Below are 20,586 nucleotides of genomic sequence, written 5' to 3'. Positions count from 1 at the left end.
TTTCTGATTGTATATTAGCGCATATCTATATTAGAAAGGAATATTTACAAATTTAAAAAGAGGAATTAGGGAGAAACAATAAATAATGAATAATTAAACCTGAGCATCGTGTAGGCTAATCAATAAAGTAACTAAATACCACATAGTAATGTAGCCTAATCTAATTACAAGTACTTGTGGAACCCGATTACGTAATCCATGTTACATGTAGCTAATCAGTTACTGTCCAGCTCTCTCGGCAGACACTTTTATACAAAGCAAGTTCGGTGTCTATTCATTGTGGGACATTACACGTGTGCTGAGGTGAGAGTATATGGCTTTATCTGCGGCGTAAATACTCACGCAACTACGCAATTTCCTTGTGTGGGAGAGAGAGAGAGAGATACTCGAACACCCAGTTTGTCCACAGCTCACATCACGCACGTAGATGTCTTATATTCCGTGCAGGAAAAGTTAGATCAGGTCGTTTGAAAGTTTTCGCGTAGGCTCTATCTACCGAGACCGCACGCGGTCACAGGTGAAATAATAAACACCGGCGCCGTACACCTTTCCGTCCAGCCACCGTGTAAAGGTCACCAGCGATCATCTCCTATGTTTGAAACAATCGTGATGAACATGACGAGTTTGAAGGCGTTCACCGAGCCGTTTGGTAAGTTCATCCTCTGGTTTGTGTACATGGGCTTTATACTGGACACGACTCACGAGCAGCAAAATGATGGACAGTTGTTGTGTTCGGTGCACTTGGTTTTCAATTTTCTAAATAATGCATTTAGAAAGAGGTGCACATTTACAGGGTAAGGTCTTATGTTAAATATAAAAAACAATAGGTTACACATCATGGTTTATGTCATATATGTATGTAGTGTGTGTATAAATGAGTTGCATCAGATCAGGTGGACTTTCTCTTGCTGAGGGTGCAGTCTGTTGTGTATAAGGACAAAAACTTTAATTATTTCACAAGACTTTCCTGGTGAAGGGGTTTACACTGCAGTATTTGTGTATGATGCTTCTGTTAGTGTATGGGTGGCCATGCAGAAGAAGATCTGTGTTGAGGGTTTTGCCCAGCAGGGTTATATTATGATGTGGTTTACATTTTATCTCTTCAAATGCATCCCAGGCAAGCAGCTACATGCTCTCTGCATTCCCTGGCTGAGCAGAAACAGTCATGAATGGATTCAGGCTACGCAGGTTTGGATTCGTCTGCAGGACTGACTGATTTGGGCTAAATGTGGCACATGTAGAGTATTCTGTCCATGAGCTTTAGTTCAGCTCTCTGTAAAGAATGAAAGCATTTGGAGCAGATGCTGATATAAAATAATCTTGCTTTAAAAAACGTATTAGTATTGGGTATTTTTTCACTGGGACAAAATAAGTGAAAATAACTTTCCGTAGATAATATCAGCTCAAGGTGCTAGGCACCCTTTCCGGTTTTAGGATGACATCAGAGTTTGTTGCTTGTTTTTTCCTTGCCTGTACTTTCAGCAGTCATCATGATTGAAATGAAAGGGCAGCATCCTGTTTCAGTTGATGGGATTTCTTTGAAAATACCCTGTATTTCATGCTCATGCTTTTTTTTTGTTTTCTAAGCACTGTTTTAGTGAACAAAAATAACTTCCTATTTCCTCTGAATTGAGCCGTTCATGTGAAGTAGCAGTGGCGGTCTACACACAACATTTTGCGGCACAGCCAGAAGTTAAGCTGTCTGGCGTGACAGAGACTGGGGTGATGATAACAATGCATAATGTTTTTTTTTTTCTGTCTGATTTCTGAAGTTGTGCCTCTGCTGTTCCTTTAGCAAACCTCAGAAGCATGGAAGCCCAGCTTCATGCTTTGCCTCTGGAAAAGTAAAAATAAAAAAATACTTGCTGTTTTTGTTTTGTTTCCAAAATTATAAATGGAACTTTTCCTTTACTGTGACATACATCTGATTGAAATGGATTATCCAAAAGAATTGAATGAAATAAAATACAAATAAAACAAATGAATGTATGAATCATTCACAATAAGATCAACAACATTTATTTAGATAATGGATACCGTGGCTTTTATTTTATGCCGACTTTGGTTTTTTATGCCGACTTTGGTTTTAAAACCGTATCATTAAAGATATCTGAAATTGAAACTGCCACCTGCTAGTGCTGCCACTGAATTACACACGCCATGCTTTTCACACACACACACACACACACACACACACACACACACACACACACACACACACACACATACATCACTTCCTTCCTGTCACAGTCACTTAGTCATTTTTACTGACAATCCTCTCTGTTTCTTTATGTTGCTTGTTCCGTAAATGTATACCGCTTCAGAGGAGTGTTTGTGAACTGCACGGCTTTAGAATCTGGCACCCTTAAAGTGAGGAGCCTTTTTTGCATCTGACAAAACATTAACTGGTGCTTTTTGTCTTTGAAAATTAGAAATTGAACTGATGGTTTTAGTTCCATGTTCGGGTTTAGCCTTTTTTTTTCTTTTTAAACCTTACCATCACACTACTCATCCTCATCTGCTTTTCACTTGTTAATATCTTTATATTTATATGTAAATATTCTCATTAAGAATTCACAGATCAAAGACGGCTAAACTTTGTTTTTGTTTTATTACAGGGAGAGTGGCTTCTGAACCGGTGGAGGACACGGACCCCAGCAGCTTCATTACAGACATGGTAAGATGTTTTTATTTTTCCTAATCATACAGTTGATTCATTTATAAGTAAATAATGTACTTTACTCCATCATAAGACTTTTTTTGGTGCAATGTTATGGATGGATGTCTTTGGGTAATACCCACTGACACATCATTTGAATCATATGAGTTTAGTTTTGGTTTGCTAAAACACGCTACATGAGTTGTCGCCTTTCATATTGTGATCACCACAATAGATTATGTAGGTTAGACAGGATTTTCATCCATGATATGAAAGTAGCATTGAATGAGAGGAGCAAATTTCGAACCTCACACTCCTGATGTGTGACGCCCTCCACTCCAGTCTCAGAGGTTTGTTCTAGCATGCTCTCTGCTCATTTATCTGCACATCTGAAAGTTTAATTTTCCTCCCTTCGCTTCACCGTACACACCCCCTCTCTTCAAATGTGTCCCAACATGTAGAAAGAGGAACAAAAGTGTATTGTTTTCCTATGAGGTCTTAATTCATATGTGTGTGATGTTATTTTTGACCTCTGGGGGTCTTTACTGATGTTTTTGTGTGTTTGTTTCAGTCTTTGAGGTCAAATTATCCTGTTCAGGTCACTGATCCACAAGGTATCAGAGGTATTTATTGTTAATTTACATTGTTGAGATCAATGGGTTTATACACAGAAAGTTGATCTCTGCTACTCTACAGATCCTGTAACCCTACAGCTCAGCTCTGTTCCCCCTGGATATCTGTTGTCAGCGGTGGACAGGATACGACAGGTGATTCTTTTCTTTCTTTGTATCCTCTGGAAATGAGTTGGGTCTGATGTCTTTCTATCATTATTTGCTGAAGTCACATAGCATTTCTGACGACATTCTGATTCAGATCACTCACTGAGCGGTGTACGGATTCTCAAGGACATTCATGTGGGCTGTGTAACACATATGTGGTTTTCATATAAATGCCAGAGGCCTTTTCATTTTGGTTCACTTGTCAGGGCTGTGGTCATTCACGTTTAATGTGTTAGGTCTTATCTGTGGATTTACTGTAACACTAACTTTAAACTGTACACAGTCCTAGCAGTGTAATATAATTTTTTTTTTTTTTTTTTTTTAAATCCCTAAAAATCCTAAACGATATTCTCAATTATCAAGCTGTTTTGATTTTCTGAGCAGTGTGACATCATACTTCTCAGGCCCCGTCCATGGCAGAATTGTTTTTGACAAGGTAAAATGGTGTTGTTTTACTTGACCATTGATGAACCAAAGTATTTGGCAGACATTTCATGAAGATCCTAAAGAATCATACCAACTTTTAGAAAATGTGCATCTGATGTCCCATTTAATCTGTTGTGCAATGTGTATACTTGAGTCTTCTTTGTCGAGTCTTTAACTTCAATTATGTATGCGCTTAACCATCTCTCGCTCTCTTTTTTTTTATCACCCAGCCTGTGGAAAGTGATGGTAGTGCATTTATTCCATCTTCAGTTTCATCAGGTATGTGTAAATAGTAGAGTACTACCATTCTTACTGTACACAATTGGAAGTCAGTTGCACTGTGAATGGGCATCCTTTGCTTGGCTTCTCTATATAAACCATTCACAATTTGAGGAAAAGTTTAGTTTGTTATGCTGCTAAGAGGACCAAACATTCACATTCACGCCAACTTTTGAGTTCAGCATGGAGTAAAAAGGGGAGGGGTCTTGTCTCTTTTAAAAAAAATATTTATTTATGTATATCTGAATTATCTGAACATATAAGGATATACAAGATAAGAATTACACTAAATGAATTAAGTATGGAACTAAAACCACTAGTAGCTGGCTGCAAGTCACTGTCTAATGACTGAGTCATTGAATCTTTTGATTTGTTAAAAAGGACTGATTCATTCAGGAAACAAAGCAAGTGACTGATGACTTTACTAATAGGTTATTTAATCATTTGCTTCTTCCTCATCTGACAAACTCATACAGCCAAATATCACTTCAGTGGTGCATAGTGAGAAAATGGGCATGTGGCGTGAGAATAGTGTCAGTTGTGTGAGGGTCGGCAGCACTGGATATGACTGACAGCGATAACTAAAAACAAACAGAACACAAGATCTGACAAGCTGATGTCAAAATAGACCTGTGCATTATGTGAAGCAGTGTAAATGCCAAGCAACAAACCTACAACAACAAGAAGTCTGTGTTGACCAAATACATTTATCAGTTTCTGGTTAAAAAAAAAAATAAGTAAAGTACTCTTTTCAGAAATGTTTAAAAAATTAGTTTAAGTTAAATAAAAAAAAATATGTAAAGGTATTTAATGCATTATTGTCCGATTCTAGCATTTAAAATTAATTGATTTAAGTCGTAGTTAAATAGTTTTCAAAAAGTTAAATAATTAGCCCCTCTAGACTGTTGGGGTCTGGTGCTATTATTACTGTTTGAATTCATTTTTTAGATATTCTGACTTTCCGCAATGTCTGCGTTTCTTTTCCCACTCTCTAGACTTCAGTAAAGAACAAAAGCCCTGTAAGGAGTGTATATGTTCGGCCCCTCCACCCAAAATCAGTGACCTCATGAACGACGAAGACCTTCTGTACAGTCTAAGGTTAAAGCTGGATCCGACTCACTGCACTGTCAAAAACTGGAAGAACTTTGCAAGCCGCTGGGGAATGAGCTACGACGAGCTAACGCTTCTAGAGCAGCGCACACATGGTCCCACCTACCACAGTCCTACTCAAGAGTTCCTCCTGCGCTACAACCAGAAACTTGTCACGGAGCTCACCGAACTCTGCCAGCTGTACCAGCGCATCGATGTGCTTCGATTGCTCCAGAGGTGGATGGAGAACGACTGGCCCTCGCGCTGGCAGCAGGCCCATTAGCTGGGACTTCACGATAACTGGACCTCAAAGGAGAAACATGTTCGTGGAAACTGAAATTCTTGACTGCAGGAATGGACAGCAGGGTCAGAACACACATTACTGAACAGTGGTGGTACAAAGTCAAGGTAGTACACTGGATGTATTTAATTTTTTTGTTAACCTTTGGCTGATTTTATCAGTCCAAATGCCACTGACTGGTTAGCTGTATTAGTTATGTGATAAAAGGGCGAATAACAAATATATGCAGCAGCACATACAGCATACAGCATTTAATTTATTTTTAATACAAACAGTCATCTGCTGGCGGTGTGCCATTGTTGGTGGTCTTATGAAGTTTTCTTAAATTAGTAACATATAATGTCACTGGGCTAAATATCTAAATGACAGCTTTTGCAGACTTTATACACTGAAATTCATTCTGCTCGTGTTCTGTAAAAGAGACTCGCTGTGTGGGGACTGTTTGTGAAGTGGCCAGTTAAAGATTCAAATTTTGAATTTGTAAAACATTGTGATCAAAATTCCCATTGCACTGCTCACTGAGCACTTGAATTTAAAGCAACACTATGTAACTTATTCTGTGTTCAAAACATCAGTAGAACATAAATTCATCTACCAAACCACTTTTTTATCTTATCCTAAATCACTACGGTACATTTATACTGCTGCGGAGAAACATACCTGCGTGAATCACCATTTTCACAACATGGAGAAGTAGCTCTAGCCTGACTATGTCAGACTTTGTACTTCCGCTCTATTTCCGTTTGCTTCTGTACTCAGTCCGAGGTAGCAAACTATCCCCCAGATTTACTCCGGCTCCAAAACAGCTGGCCAATCAATGAACAGAGGGCTGGCTGGGAGCTGTGACGTAGATGCTAAGCGCCAAGTTTAAGATTGTAGTTTAGGTTAGGGAAATCGAAAATGACCGCTGATTTTTTTGCCAACTGAAGCCCGAACAAGAAGAGTGTTTGTTTCACATTTTGAATGGAGGTGATGTTGTGGCCATACTCCCGACAGTCCCGACAGGTTTTGGGAAAAAAAAAAGTTACATTTATCAACTGTTACCGATCGTCAGCGAGAAACTGGCGAGGCCAAAGTCCAGCAAGGTGATAATTATGATTGTGAACTGCCATGTTCCCTCCGGTATTTAGATGGTTTTGTTTACGCAGCATTCCTGTGTTTACAGTGAAGTTCAAGGCAGCTGATAACACACGACATAACCAAACGTTATGCTATACACCATTGGTACACCAATGATTTTAAACTTCAGACAAGAGCCCTTCCAATTATGCCCTTCCAGACTCTGTCTATGAAGCAAAGCGAAGTAGCAGAGTTTGGTATTACCAGGCTAAATTAGCTCCGGTTAGAATGTTCTCCCGCGGGATGCATGCAGTTTTTTTTATTAACCGCTAGGGTGCCAACATTTACATAGTGTTGCTTTAATATCATGTTGGCATGAATGGCACTTGATTTTATTATTGTTATTATTATTTTTGTATATTTGAATTTTTTGAGATTAAGAAATATTTAGCTTGCCTCTGAGAAAGGAATGGTAAAATAGCAGTATAACTGCAGAGAACAATGGATCTGAAAGTTGACTAGTCTAGTTTTAAATTTAATTATTGAAAATATGAATTTCAAAAATGCAGATTGCAAATGTTTCAAAATGTATGGTCAAATGTAAATTACAATGCAGTAAGTAGGGTAGAATGTGGCTACATTACCTCCTCTAAACAAGACTCTCTTAAAAAGTGTTTGGGGTTGTGCCATGTTCTCTACCTAGCTTTTTATTTCATGTGTCTAAAAATTACAGCCTGTTTGTGTGCATCAGGGGTTCCCTGTTTAAAAATAAAATGTTTTTATGTACAGTATCTGAATATTTGTTATTAATACTATTATAGTGTAAATACAAAGTATTTTTTCATCAGGAATACATTCTGAACTATTGGCATCGCTTGAATGTCAGTGGTGAATAACCAAAATCATTGTAGATGATTTACTGCTGCACTGCATCTGTTTATCACTGTTGTGCTTTGAGGATATTTAAAGGGTGCATAAAACACACAGTTTTACCTAATCTCATGTCAATATTGTGTACCTGTGGAGTAGTACTGCATCCTTCATATCTTCAAAAAGCCTTTAGTTTTATCATATTTATAAAAGAAAGATACCGCTTAACGATTCTCTCTGGAAAAAGCCGAGCTCCTGGAGGCATGCCGTAGGCGGAGATGAAGAGTGACGAGCACTTGACCACCGAATGCCAACAAAACAGACATTTGATGCCGTTTCACTTACCGTCTGCAGTTCTGAATCACGACCGGGATCTTTTATAGCATGGACTGCTCCATCTTTCAGTATCAAAGGATGTGAAAATCCAGCCTTGAACTGGGACTTGTTTATAAAAAGTTCGCGTTAAAAAAACGGATGCGTTTTTCCCGGGAGAAATTCCCAGATAAGGCGTTGTGCACCCCCCCCCCACCAAAATAATATTAAATTTCAAAGCATGCAGTATAATGGTGTGAAATCAAAATATGAGTGTTAAAATGAATTGTCCATGCAATGTTCATATCAAACTTTATTAAGGAATTTTGAGACATTTGTGCGCTAACAGATATAGGTACATGCTTTATGGAACAAACAAAGAAAAGTTATTTTACTGATGTAAATTTTGCGCTTAAAAGTTATTGTTCGTTTATTTTATTTTATTTTTTCCAATTTGCAATACTGACATATATATGGAATGAAAATAAGTGTAAACAAGAGACTAGATATTATTACATAAAATAGTGACAAAATAGAATTACAGATTCATAATTTTTTCCTTCATGTTTTGAGGAGATACAATCATTGCACATTTAAAGAGGACTTTATACAATTATGTATATAGCTGAATATAAAAATAATGTCATATGTCAAATTATATAATGGTTCTCTGTCAATACTCTACCCATTTTAAAAGTATGTATTGTTTTACATATGTATTAACTATATGCAGTGGGTGTGGAACAACACTAACAAGACTCCTGGTTTTATTTAAAGTTTAGTCTGTTTACAAACCAAGCATGTTGTTCAAGCTGAGGGTAATCTTGGCATCCTCTTCGTTGCTAGTTGTATCAGTTACTTGGTAGTCCTTTGCAGCATCAGGCTCGGTGACTTTAAATGTTCCTCTATTCACTTCTGTAGGGCTGCCTGGTTCTGAAGAAATGCATAAATCTGGGCTTGTAGTACGTGCATTAGATAACCGAAGCTTTTCCTGGATATCTACAGAAGCTGTTTGTCCACTGACCCCAGCAGATGGAGGAGAAGCATTAAGACAAGTCTTGACTGACGAGACTGAGACAACAGTGTCAGTAGTTGTTTTTGTAGGGTCAGCACTGAGGTCAACCCCTCCTGTGAATATTGGTAAGATTCTCTCCATTTTCATCTCAGGTAGGGGGTGAGGCTTGAACAATGGTATATTTTCAGGGAGTTTAATTTCTCCAGTGGTACCATTTACTTCTGGTGCTTTAATGCTTATATCTGCATCATTTGATTCAGTAGATTTTCGCCAGAATGGCCATTTTATTCTATGCTTGGAGCTCTCAGCTTCAGTGTTGATGCCTGGAACCTCTACATCAACCCCAACATTTGGTAGACTTGCATCAGTATCAGGAGTACCAACCTCAGGTGCAGATAGGTTCAAATCTGGTCCATTTACATCAGCAGCAATGTCAACATCAGGAGATTTGACTTTTGGACCAGATAGTTTGGACTTTCTGAGTTCTGGGAATTTAAACTTTCCTTTGGGAGCACTGATGTCAACGTCTGCTGTGGGAACATCTACATCAACCACAGGTTTTGGTAGACTCATATCAGTATCAGGAGTACCAACCTCAGGTGCAGATAGGTTCAAATCTGGTCCACTTACATCAGCAGCAATGTCAACATCAGGAGATTTGACTTTTGGACCAGACCGGTTAAACTTTTTGAGTGTTGGAAATTTAAACTTTCCTTTGGGAGCGCTGATTTCAACATCTGCTGTGGGAACATCTACATCAACCACAGGTTTTGGTAGGCTCATATTCTGACCAGATGTGGGTTTCTTAAATGGTGCCCATTTTCTTTTGCCAGAGGGAGCATTTATATTGACATCAGGAGATTTAATATCTGGAGCTTCAAGATTGGCTCTTGGCAGATCAGTGTCAACATTTGGTGCACTAACATCTGCATTTAAATTTGGAGCAGAAATATTTGCACCAACACTCGCCTCTGGTACTTTCACTTTTGAAGCTTTTGGTTTCTTTAATTTAGGAAATTTAATCTTGCCAGAGGGAGCTTCAATATTAGCTTTTGGTGTTTCGATGTCCAGGTTTGGACCACTGAGCTCAGTTTTTGGCAAAGTCAAGTCTACTTCAGGGGTGCCAATTTCTCCATTAATCTGTGGGCCTGACAAATTAAGATTGGAGGTTTTTAGGTCAGCATTTATGTCTGGGGTGGTTAAATTCACATCAGTGTCAATCTTTGGTTTTTTACCATGTAGACTAAAGGTGGGCATTTTGAACTTGGATGTTTTGGTCTTCAGTTCAGGCTTGTCCACATTAACAGAAACATCTGGGGTGTTAAGAGTAGGGGTAGAGACACTGACATCAGGTGCTTCTAATGTACCATCCAGATTTATGTCTTCTTCAGGGGTGCCAATTTCTCCATTAATCTGTGGGCCTGACAAATTAAGATTGGAGGTTTTTAGGTCAGCATTTATGTCTGGGGTGGTTAAATTCACATCACTGTCAATCTTTGGTTTTTTACCATGTAGACTAAAGGTGGGCATTTTGAACTTGGATGTTTTGGTCTTCAGTTCAGGCTTGTCCACATTAACAGAAACATCTGGGGTGTTAAGAGTAGGGGTAGAGACACTGACATCAGGTGCTTCTAATGTACCATCCAGATTCATGTCTTCTTCAGGGGTGCCAATTTCTCCATTAATTTTTTTGCCAACTGAAGCCCGAACAAGAAGAGTGTTTGTTTCACATTTTGAATGGAGGTGATGTTGTGGCCATACTCCCGACAGTCCCGACAGGTTTTGGGAAAAAAAAGTTACATTTATCAACTGTTACCGATCGTCAGCGAGAAACTGGCGAGGCCAAAGTCCAGCAAGGTGATAATTATGATTGTGAACTGCCATGTTCCCTCCGGTATTTCGATGGTTTTGTTTACGCAGCATTCCTGTGTTTACAGTGAAGTTCAAGGCAGCTGATAACACACGACATAACCAAACGTTATGCTATACACCATTGGTACACCAATGATTTTAAACTTCAGACAAGAGCCCTTCCAATTATGCCCTTCCAGACTCTGTCTATGAAGCAAAGCGAAGTAGCAGAGTTTGGTATTACCAGGCTAAATTAGCTCCGGTTAGAATGTTCTCCCGCGGGATGCATGCAGTTTTTTTTATTAACCGCTAGGGTGCCAACATTTACATAGTGTTGCTTTAATATCATGTTGGCATGAATGGCACTTGATTTTATTATTGTTATTATTATTTTTGTATATTTGAATTTTTTGAGATTAAGAAATATTTAGCTTGCCTCTGAGAAAGGAATGGTAAAATAGCAGTATAACTGCAGAGAACAATGGATCTGAAAGTTGACTAGTCTAGTTTTAAATTTAATTATTGAAAATATGAATTTCAAAAATGCAGATTGCAAATGTTTCAAAATGTATGGTCAAATGTAAATTACAATGCAGTAAGTAGGGTAGAATGTGGCTACATTACCTCCTCTAAACAAGACTCTCTTAAAAAGTGTTTGGGGTTGTGCCATGTTCTCTACCTAGCTTTTTATTTCATGTGTCTAAAAATTACAGCCTGTTTGTGTGCATCAGGGGTTCCCTGTTTAAAAATAAAATGTTTTTATGTACAGTATCTGAATATTTGTTATTAATACTATTATAGTGTAAATACAAAGTATTTTTTCATCAGGAATACATTCTGAACTATTGGCATCGCTTGAATGTCAGTGGTGAATAACCAAAATCATTGTAGATGATTTACTGCTGCACTGCATCTGTTTATCACTGTTGTGCTTTGAGGATATTTAAAGGGTGCATAAAACACACAGTTTTACCTAATCTCATGTCAATATTGTGTACCTGTGGAGTAGTACTGCATCCTTCATATCTTCAAAAAGCCTTTAGTTTTATCATATTTATAAAAGAAAGATACCGCTTAACGATTCTCTCTGGAAAAAGCCGAGCTCCTGGAGGCATGCCGTAGGCGGAGATGAAGAGTGACGAGCACTTGACCACCGAATGCCAACAAAACAGACATTTGAATCCGTTTCACTTACCGTCTGCAGTTCTGAATCACGACCGGGATCTTTTATAGCATGGACTGCTCCATCTTTCAGTATCAAAGGATGTGAAAATCCAGCCTTGAACTGGGACTTGTTTATAAAAAGTTCGCGTTAAAAAAACGGATGCGTTTTTCCCGGGAGAAATTCCCAGATAAGGCGTTGTGCACCCCCCCCCCACCAAAATAATATTAAATTTCAAAGCATGCAGTATAATGGTGTGAAATCAAAATATGAGTGTTAAAATGAATTGTCCATGCAATGTTCATATCAAACTTTATTAAGGAATTTTGAGACATTTGTGCGCTAACAGATATAGGTACATGCTTTATGGAACAAACAAAGAAAAGTTATTTTACTGATGTAAATTTTGCGCTTAAAAGTTATTGTTCGTTTATTTTATTTTATTTTTTCCAATTTGCAATACTGACATATATATGGAATGAAAATAAGTGTAAACAAGAGACTAGATATTATTACATAAAATAGTGACAAAATAGAATTACAGATTCATAATTTTTTCCTTCATGTTTTGAGGAGATACAATCATTGCACATTTAAAGAGGACTTTATACAATTATGTATATAGCTGAATATAAAAATAATGTCATATGTCAAATTATATAATGGTTCTCTGTCAATACTCTACCCATTTTAAAAGTATGTATTGTTTTACATATGTATTAACTATATGCAGTGGGTGTGGAACAACACTAACAAGACTCCTGGTTTTATTTAAAGTTTAGTCTGTTTACAAACCAAGCATGTTGTTCAAGCTGAGGGTAATCTTGGCATCCTCTTCGTTGCTAGTTGTATCAGTTACTTGGTAGTCCTTTGCAGCATCAGGCTCGGTGACTTTAAATGTTCCTCTATTCACTTCTGTAGGGCTGCCTGGTTCTGAAGAAATGCATAAATCTGGGCTTGTAGTACGTGCATTAGATAACCGAAGCTTTTCCTGGATATCTACAGAAGCTGTTTGTCCACTGACCCCAGCAGATGGAGGAGAAGCATTAAGACAAGTCTTGACTGACGAGACTGAGACAACAGTGTCAGTAGTTGTTTTTGTAGGGTCAGCACTGAGGTCAACCCCTCCTGTGAATATTGGTAAGATTCTCTCCATTTTCATCTCAGGTAGGGGGTGAGGCTTGAACAATGGTATATTTTCAGGGAGTTTAATTTCTCCAGTGGTACCATTTACTTCTGGTGCTTTAATGCTTATATCTGCATCATTTGATTCAGTAGATTTTCGCCAGAATGGCCATTTTATTCTATGCTTGGAGCTCTCAGCTTCAGTGTTGATGCCTGGAACCTCTACATCAACCCCAACATTTGGTAGACTTGCATCAGTATCAGGAGTACCAACCTCAGGTGCAGATAGGTTCAAATCTGGTCCATTTACATCAGCAGCAATGTCAACATCAGGAGATTTGACTTTTGGACCAGATAGTTTGGACTTTCTGAGTTCTGGGAATTTAAACTTTCCTTTGGGAGCACTGATGTCAACGTCTGCTGTGGGAACATCTACATCAACCACAGGTTTTGGTAGACTCATATCAGTATCAGGAGTACCAACCTCAGGTGCAGATAGGTTCAAATCTGGTCCACTTACATCAGCAGCAATGTCAACATCAGGAGATTTGACTTTTGGACCAGACCGGTTAAACTTTTTGAGTGTTGGAAATTTAAACTTTCCTTTGGGAGCGCTGATTTCAACATCTGCTGTGGGAACATCTACATCAACCACAGGTTTTGGTAGGCTCATATCAGTATCAGGAGTACCAACCTCAGGTGCATATAGGTTCAAATCTGGTCCACTTAAATCAGCAGCAATGTCAACATCAGGAGATTTGACTTTTGGACCAGACCGGTTAAACTTTTTGAGTGTTGGAAATTTAAACTTTCCTTTGGGAGCACTGATGTCAACATCTGCTGTGGGAACATCTACATCAACCACAGGTTTTGGTAGACTCATATCAGTATCAGGAGTACCAACCTCAGGTGCAGATAGGTTTAAATCTGGTCCATTTACATCAGCAGCTATGTCAACTTCAGGAGATTTGACTTTTGGACCAGATAGGTTGGACTTTCTGAGTTCTGGGAATTTCAGCTTTCCTTTGGGAGCACTGATGTCCACGTCTGCTGTGGGAATGTCTACATCAACCCCAGCTTTTGGGAGACTCACATCAGTATCAGGACTACCAACTCCAGGTGCAGATAGATTCAGATCTGGTCCATTTACATCAGCAGCAATGTCAATATCAGGAGATTTGACTTTTGGACCAGACCGGTTAAACTTTTTGAGTGTTGGAAATTTAAACTTTCCTTTGGGAGCACTGATGTCAATATCTGCTTTGGGAAGGTTTATATCAGCATCTGGCACATTGACATCTGCATCAACATTCGGAGCTGAGAGGCTAAGATCAGGAGCTTCTGTATTCAAGTCAATCTCAGGTGTCTTCACTTTTGGACCAGAAAGGTCAACTTTTGGTTTCTTAAATGTAATCTGTTTCAACTTTCCAGACGGAGCCTCTAAGTCTGGGGTCTTGATATCTAGATTGGGAATGCTGACCTCAGCTTTTGGTATAGTTGCATTTACATCAGGCGCACTGATCTCAGCTTTGGGAAGATTTAGGTCAACAGTAGGGGCATTTAATTCTCCTTTGAGTTTGGGAACTGAGAGATCTAGATCTGTGTTAGCTGCCAGCTCAGGCCCTTTAGCTTCTGGCCCCGAGAAATTCATTTTTGGCAAATTGAAATGTGGCAACTTCATTTTTCCAGATGGTGCATTAATGTCAACATGTGGGACTTTAAGGGTAGCATCAGGTCCTTCAAGTTCTGCTTTTGGCAAGTCTATGTCTACATCTGGGGTGGAGAGATTGAGATTTGGTGACTTTAGATTTCCCCCAATGTTTGCAGTTGGAGCATTCAAGTTGGCCTTTGGTAGGCCAATGCCTACAGAGGGAGAAGAAATGTCACCTTCAAATTTAGGTGTGGAAACACTAAGATCGGGTGCTTTAACATCTACATTAGGTCCTTTGAGTTCTGCTGAGGGGATATTCACATCTACATCAGGTGCATCTAGATTTGGGGTTTTAACATGATGTCCAGAAAGACCAAATTTAGGCATCTTAAAGTGAGGTAGCTTGGCTTTGCCAGAAGGGGGATCAATGTCTACTTTAGGCGCATTTATGTCAATGTCTGGGACTTCGAGGTCTACATTTGGACTTTTGACGTTAGCATCTGGCAAGTTCAGATCTACATGTGGAGCAGCACTCAATTTGCCATCCACTTTGGGTGCTGAAAGACTGAGATCTGGAGCTTTCACATCTAGGTTCGGTCCATGGAGATCTGCCTGTGCATTGAGGTCTACATCTGGACCTTTCATTTTAGGCCCAGATAGATTTGCTTTAGGCAGTTTAACATGGGGCTTATTTAACTTTGCAGATGAAGTTTCTATATCAATATCTGGTGTCATCACATCAACAGCTGGAGTTTTAATATCTAGAACTGGTGCAGAGAGGTTGAGGTCTGGTGTCTTGACCTCTATATTCGGTCCATCTAGTTCAGCTTTTGGCAGATTAATATCTACTCCAGGAGCTGACATGTCCAAGTCTGGTGCTTGTACCCCTGCATTTAGATCTGGAGTTTTCAGCTTTGATTTATGCAAGTTTAGCTTTGGCATTTTAAAAGTGGGGAACTTGTGCTTTGCAGACGGAGCATTAATGTCTGCATCAGGTGCTTTTACATCAACATCAGCACTTGTTAAATTGACATCTGTATTTGGGATGCTGATATCCCCATCTATCTTTGGTGCTGAGAGACTTAAATCAGGTGTTGAGACATCTAAGCCAACCTCTGGTGCTTTAACCTTCTGACCAGATGTGGGTTTCTTAAATGGTGCCCATTTTCTTTTGCCAGAGGGAGCATTTATATTGACATCAGGAGATTTAATATCTGGAGCTTCAAGATTGGCTCTTGGCAGATCAGTGTCAACATTTGGTGCACTAACATCTGCATTTAAATTTGGAGCAGAAATATTTGCACCAACACTCGCCTCTGGTACTTTCACTTTTGAAGCTTTTGGTTTCTTTAATTTAGGAAATTTAATCTTGCCAGAGGGAGCTTCAATATTAGCTTTTGGTGTTTCGATGTCCAGGTTTGGACCACTGAGCTCAGTTTTTGGCAAAGTCAAGTCTACTTCAGGGGTGCCAATTTCTCCATTAATCTGTGGGCCTGACAAATTAAGATTGGAGGTTTTTAGGTCAGCATTTATGTCTGGGGTGGTTAAATTCACATCAGTGTCAATCTTTGGTTTTTTACCATGTAGACTAAAGGTGGGCATTTTGAACTTGGATGTTTTGGTCTTCAGTTCAGGCTTGTCCACATTAACAGAAACATCTGGGGTGTTAAGAGTAGGGGTAGAGACACTGACATCAGGTGCTTCTAATGTACCATCCAGATTTATGTCTTCTTCAGGGGTGCCAATTTCTCCATTAATCTGTGGGCCTGACAAATTAAGATTGGAGGTTTTTAGGTCAGCATTTATGTCTGGGGTGGTTAAATTCACATCACTGTCAATCTTTGGTTTTTTACCATGTAGACTAAAGGTGGGCATTTTGAACTTGGATGTTTTGGTCTTCAGTTCAGGCTTGTCCACATTAACAGAAACATCTGGGGTGTTAAGAGTAGGGGTAGAGACACTGACATCAGGTGCTTCTAATGTACCATCCAGATTCATGTCTTCTTCAGGGGTGCCAATTTCTCCATTTATCTTTGGGGTTGACAGATTAAGATTTGGGGTTTTTAGGTCAGCATTTATGTCTGGGGCGGTTAAATTCACATCACTGTCAATCTTTGGTTTTTTACCATGTAGACTAAAGGTGGGCATTTTGAACTTGGATGTTTTGGTCTTCAGTTCAGGCTTGTCCACATTAACAGAAACATCTGGGGTGTTAAGAGTAGGGGTAGAGACACTGACATCAGCTGCTTCTAATGTACCATCCAGACCTGCTCCTTTGAGATTTGGTGCAGACATGCCAAAAGTTGGGTGGCTGAAGTTAGGTGTGGCATCCTTTAGCTCAGTCTGTGGCATTTTGGCATTTACTGCTGGGGTTGAGATGCCATCCTTAAGGCAAGGGGCATTTATCTGTCCATTCAGCCCATTAATCTGAACGCCTGGTGCTTGAAGTCCTGCCTCACTGTTTAATTGGAGATCACCACGAGACTAAAGAGAAAGATGACATGAAGACATAGTGAGACATGTTTAGTCTCTGTTTTTACTTTTTTCTTTCTTTAATTCAAAAAGGTACTTACCAGTTCTGCTTTCAGATCCTTTGCTGTCTTAAGTTCAAGGTTCTTGTCGTAGGGCTCGAGGATTCTGATCAGGTTTAGCACTTCATCTTTACTGAGATGGTCCAGGTGAATGGTTGCAACAACAAGCTGATCATCTGTAAGAGACAAAAAGAATCCATTATTGTCATTAAGCTTGTTGAATGATTGAGGCATCGTAGAGGATACATGTGAGTTCTTTACCTTCCTTCAGGTTAATCGCTGGATTTGTGATTCCTGTGACAACGACCCCTCCTTTTTCAGTGTCCTCCAAAGTTGTACTGTCTGAGAGGGCATGAATCTTTGTTTCTCCATTCTGCACATGAACAAGGTGACATACTACCATACATTAGAATTTTGTTTATAATCTCATAAATACATATTATTTGCTAAAGTAAAAAAGTATTTACTACGCCATAGCAAGGATGCAATCAGAAGTATAATGAATGTGTGAAATGCACTTAAAGGCACTGTAAACTATTGTTAGCCATATTGAAACCTCCAGCAGACCTAACCATTGAATCAGACATGCACTGTCTTCTAAATGGCTAAACAAATCTAACTACCTCTGTCAGGTATTAGGAATATTTTCTGTGGCAATTTTGTTAAAAAAATGATCAAATCTTTCAGTTGTTTTTTTTTTTATTTTATTTTTTTTGTGAGAGGGTACTAACCATCATGTCTTCACTTCTTTAAATGCTACTGGCATGTCATGAATACCGGTTTCCAGGGAACCTGTCAAAACAAAAAGCAACAAGACTTGAAGTAATCTTTATCATTACATTTAGGACTGTATTGTGTGGATATTCATTTGAGGTTTTTTGTTTTTGAAGTAGGCTACATTTTCAAATTTCCAAGAGAAATGTCAGATCTAAAGCCATTCAAACAAACATTTTAGTTTATTTTTTTTATTTTTTTAGGAATATACAAAGGTAGTACAATGACTAAGATTAATTTAAATTAGAGTGCAAGAGAAACCCCTGCCGATTAAAAACAAAGCTGTTACAAGCAATCGGCATGTCATCTTTATGCCATAAAAAGATCATATAAGTGCATGGGTATGTGGTTGCTTCCTTGCTTCCTTTTTAACCTCTCCCACACTCCTTTAGACACTTGTTACATCTATATTGCATCATTTTAGTAGCCTTGTACATTTACTGGAAATAAAGCAAATTTAAGCACTACTGTATTACATGTTTTTTTTAAAGATTATTTTTATATCGAGATCTACTATTTAAATAACCAATAAATAACAAACATTGCATGTTAAAGAACGGAAAGAGGAAGTGACAGGGAAATGTCAGGAACAACCTCCAGTTTTTCAAAGACAGAGATGTAATTGGCTGTAATGTAGTTAATCACATTCCCTAGATCACAAAGTGAGAAGAAAATAAGATGAAGATAATATTCCATGCTGCAAACCACAATGTTTAGAACAAAACATAAAAAAATGATGTTTTATGATGCTCCCTTTTAAGTTCTGCAGTCTTGAGATCTGTCACATGGGCTGTGGCTTTATGACATTATGACATCTTTATTCTCTCACTGTTTGAGCTAACATAGGCCAGCAGAGATTTTTTTTTTTATTATTGTTATAATTTATTTAACAAAAGAATTGCAGAAAACATGCATATGTGCAAAGTACAGCCTGCACATGCCCAATGCTTTTTAATAATAATAATAATAATACATTTTATTTATAACACTTTAGATACAAGCAGAATTCCAAAGTGCTACAGATTAAAAAAGAAACTTTTAACTTGGTATTCTGTAACAGATTGTGTATGTGTTTGTGTATGTGCTGTTTGTGTGAGGAATGTTTTAGGAATGGATGGACTGTGGATCATGAGGAGAACCAGTTTGTTCAGATGAAAGAAAGATGAGATGATAAATACAAGGTCACTCTGTATCTCTCTTGCACCCCCACCCCCCCAAACACAAATGTCTGCTTTTACATCAAAATCAGCACTTGGTAAATTGACATCTGTATTTGGGATGCTGATATCCCCATCGATCTTTGGTGCTGAGAGACTTAAATCAGGTGTTGAGACATCTAAGCCAACCTCTGGTGCTTTAACCTTCTGACCAAATGTGGGTTTCTTAAATGGTGCCCACTTTTTTTTGCCAGAGGGAGCATTTATATTGACATCAGGTGATTTAAGAACTACATCTGGAGCTTCAAGATTGGCTCTTGGCAGATCAGTGTCAACATTTGGTGCACTAACATCTGCATTTAAATTTGGAGCAGAAATATTTGCACCAACACTCGCCTCTGGTACTTTCACTTTTGAAGATTTTGGTTTCTTTAATTTAGGAAATTTAATCTTGCCAGAGGGAGCTTCAATATTAGCTTTTGGTGTTTCGATGTCCAGGTTTGGACCACTGAGCTCAGTTTTTGGCAACAAAGTCATATCTATTTCAGGGGTGCCGATTTCTCCATTAATCTTTGGGCCTGAGAAATTAAGATTGGGGGTTTTCTCCATTTTGTCTCTTTAAAGCACATTAATCAGACTGCGATTAGAAAGGTCAGATGGTCTTGACAATGTAATTAAGATTTCACGGTCAAGATTCGAACATTATAATTATTTGGCTCAGTAAAGCCTTGTTTAATCAGCAGCGGGAATCATTTCTTGTTTCAGCTTCACCCACCACCAAAACAGCTTCCAAAGACTTGCTTCTATTGCTATCATAACTTATAAGTTATTCCTCATTTTTATAGCCTGCACATCATGCATGATAAATTAGAGTTGAAATTTTCAGCTCAACAAAATATTAAATATTTCTCTTGTTCACTACAAGTATTAATATCAAAACCTCAATAGACTTACATTTATAACAACAATCAGAGCACAGTCCACGCCAAACAAATATTAAAAGAGATAATAAAGGAGCTGCTTTAACAACAGAACAGTCTTCTTTAGTCCTGAATTGATATAACAAACTTCAATATTTTTGCAAGTAGCTAAATTGATCACTTTCCATCAGATGAAGATGCAGGATAATCCATTTTGTACTATGATGTTCTTCCTGATTCTGTATGATTTATAAGAGCACTGGACAGTGGAGAGTGAGTCGCTTACCCAATGTCGATCATGAGAGTGTATCTGTAGCCGCTGATGTTGACACCTCTAAACTCCAGGAGGATCTGACTGTCATCCGCTCTGTCATGGGGTTTCTTTTAGATTAAAGCATTTGAAGCAACCTAACAGGTTCTACAGCACCAGCATGACAAACACACACACAGCAATGCACACCGAAACTACAGATACAGTGAGTAAGTTTGAAAGTGATTGTAAATTTGCATGCAAATCTGTGGAATGATGCAGTTACATGTTGGTGTTATATATTTTAAATTCATTATTATTATTATTATTATTATTTTTATTGTATATTTTCTGCATCACAGAGAGCTTCTGTTCA

At 38.5% G+C, this 20,586-nt stretch overlaps 2 protein-coding genes across 5 annotated transcripts; one reads left to right on the top strand and one right to left on the bottom strand.

Annotated features, from left to right (window-relative positions):
• The first annotated feature begins 229 nt into the window (after positions 1–229).
• On the top strand, positions 230–7,383 carry LOC113113700 (ectodysplasin-A receptor-associated adapter protein-like). 3 transcript variants are annotated; one of them, XM_026280115.1, is made up of 6 exons: positions 230–649; positions 2,619–2,677; positions 3,231–3,273; positions 3,356–3,426; positions 4,095–4,143; positions 5,139–7,383. In XM_026280115.1, exons 1-6 carry the CDS (start codon positions 592–594, stop codon positions 5,513–5,515), a joined length of 657 nt encoding a protein of 218 aa, XP_026135900.1. In that variant the 5' UTR covers positions 230–591; the 3' UTR covers positions 5,516–7,383. The 3 variants fall into 3 exon arrangements, with proteins under 3 accessions (XP_026135900.1, XP_026135899.1, XP_026135901.1); XM_026280114.1 differs by having other exon boundaries at positions 231–649; positions 3,231–3,282; XM_026280116.1 differs by lacking the exon at positions 230–649 and adding an exon at positions 2,212–2,370 and having other exon boundaries at positions 3,231–3,282.
• Positions 7,384–8,067: 684 nt separating this feature from the next.
• On the bottom strand, positions 8,068–20,346 carry LOC113113699 (neuroblast differentiation-associated protein AHNAK-like). Of its 2 annotated transcripts, XM_026280113.1 has the most exons (7): positions 20,247–20,346; positions 17,841–17,901; positions 17,371–17,482; positions 17,152–17,285; positions 14,177–17,062; positions 13,279–13,756; positions 8,068–9,460 (listed from the first exon to the last, which is right to left on the bottom strand). In XM_026280113.1, exons 2-7 carry the CDS (start codon positions 17,844–17,846, stop codon positions 8,562–8,564), a joined length of 4,515 nt encoding a protein of 1,504 aa, XP_026135898.1. In that variant the 5' UTR covers positions 17,847–17,901; positions 20,247–20,346; the 3' UTR covers positions 8,068–8,561. The 2 variants fall into 2 exon arrangements, with proteins under 2 accessions (XP_026135898.1, XP_026135897.1); XM_026280112.1 differs by having other exon boundaries at positions 13,279–17,062.
• Positions 20,347–20,586: the final 240 nt, after the last annotated feature.

Source organism: Carassius auratus, chromosome 14 (genome assembly GCF_003368295.1).
Source record: "Carassius auratus strain Wakin chromosome 14, ASM336829v1, whole genome shotgun sequence".
NCBI lineage: Eukaryota > Metazoa > Chordata > Actinopteri > Cypriniformes > Cyprinidae > Carassius > Carassius auratus.
The sequence above is the reverse complement of the archived record's forward strand: the minus strand, read 5'-3'. Positions and strand labels throughout refer to the sequence as shown.

Bases quoted from the DNA above. Each gene is read 5' to 3' on its own strand.
- LOC113113699 (XM_026280112.1), bottom strand. The intron at 17,063-17,151 runs GTAAGTACCTTT...CTTTCTCTTTAG, and splicing joins AGGATCTGAAAGCAGAACTG to TCTCGTGGTGATCTCCAATT. The intron at 9,461-13,278 runs GTCCAAAAGTCA...TTAACCGGTCTG, and splicing joins CAGAAAGTCCAAACTATCTG to GTCCAAAAGTCAAATCTCCT.
- LOC113113700 (XM_026280114.1), top strand. From the start codon at position 592: ATGTTTGAAACAATCGTGATGAACATGACGAGTTTGAAGGCGTTCACC. The intron at 2,678-3,230 runs GTAAGATGTTTT...TGTTTGTTTCAG, and splicing joins GCAGCTTCATTACAGACATG to TCTTTGAGGTCAAATTATCC. The intron at 4,144-5,138 runs GTATGTGTAAAT...CCCACTCTCTAG, and splicing joins TCCATCTTCAGTTTCATCAG to ACTTCAGTAAAGAACAAAAG.